Raw genomic sequence first — 1,313 nt, forward strand, 5'->3', positions numbered from 1 at the left:
TGTGTGTGTGTGTGTGTTTTCTTAAAGTGTGAAAAGTCTGAGGCCATCAAAATAACCATGGTCTATAGGCTCAGAAACCCTGCACTGGCAGAATACTCTTCTTCCTCCTCTTCTCTCTCCACCTCGCATCCACTGTGAGCCGCTGTGTTCTTCCTTTTTACTTGTTTGCTAGATGTGCCCCGAGGCCTCTGCATGGGAACTAAGAGGCGGAAGCCTGGCTGGGCATTGGAAGAAGCAGCACCCAGAGAAGTGGTAAAGGTCTTGAATGTGCAAGCCCTGAGAGACGATGAGTAGGAGGAGGAGGAGCATGTAGATGAGGGGCTTACACTCTGGACTGAGGAATATCCTGAACTGTGAAGGTCTTTAGAGAGGGAAACGGGCTCTTGGCCTTGGGAATCCTTGTTCACCTCCCTCCTTGCTTCACAGAAGCTGTCCTCATCGCTGGATAGAGCTCGGCAGTGCTCCCCCCTTTCGCCTGCATCAGTAAGCGGATCCAGCTTGATGGATATCATGGAACCTATTGGGGGAAAAAAAGAAAAGAAAGTGCTGCTTAGTCATCTCCATTTAAATTATGTCTTACTCAAGATGAACTCAGGCATTATTCTCCTGTTCATATAGTTTAGCTCATTTAAATGCATTAAAGAATTTGAGCCTGCTGGTAATCAGCACTGCATTAAGCGTGCCCTACCCCTCCTTCATACTCACAGTCATCCTCTCTCTCTCCCTCGCTTTCTTCCTCCCTGTCCCCCTCATAACCCGAGCAGGAAGTGTCCAGGCTCCAATCCAGGATGTCGCCCAGCAGCTTCTCCTCCTGATTTGATAGTTCTGCAGTGGGCGTGGCCACAAAGCTGCCTCGGTGCGCCTGCATGCTGTCATCGCGTCTCCTTCGGAAAAACAGTGGGACAAGCAGAGGGGTTGCTGTGAGTCACGGGAACTTCTCGCAGATGGCACAAAAACAAACACCTTCTGGTCAAGATGCTTCACGAGTCAGTTCGCCAAAGCACACAGGTGACTCAGCCACGATAAGAGCTGCTAAATGAGCAAGGAAAGAGGCGGGGTGTGTCTCAATTCTCCGCATGTCCTAAATCCCATCACACCAGCACTCTACTAAGCTTGTATTGATTTTCTATATACATCCTGCACATGATGCAAAACTGGGTGCTACACATGCCACATCATGTTACATACTGGAGCTTTAATAGGAACTGTTCCCTGGTCTTTGCTGATGTAGTCAGTACACTTATCTAAAATCATTTGATTGCTCGCACAGGGTACATTGCGCAGCAAATGTTTTTACTGAGTGGCCAATTAAT

The 1,313-nt window shown here is 48.4% G+C and overlaps 1 protein-coding gene across 1 annotated transcript in view; it reads right to left on the minus strand.

Moving 5' to 3' along the window:
* The window catches only part of ccnf (cyclin F), a 10,005-nt gene continuing 8,692 nt past the window's right edge, over positions 1–1,313 (minus strand). Inside the window, exons 16-17 of the mRNA XM_026164939.2 lie at positions 706–884; positions 1–517 (exon numbers count right to left, since the gene is read on the minus strand). Coding sequence (XP_026020724.2) covers positions 63–517; positions 706–884 — 634 coding nt within the window. The 3' untranslated portion in view covers positions 1–62. The remainder of the gene's footprint in view (positions 518–705; positions 885–1,313) is intronic.

This window comes from Astatotilapia calliptera, chromosome 4, assembly GCF_964374335.1.
Source record: "Astatotilapia calliptera chromosome 4, fAstCal68.1, whole genome shotgun sequence".
NCBI lineage: Eukaryota > Metazoa > Chordata > Actinopteri > Cichliformes > Cichlidae > Astatotilapia > Astatotilapia calliptera.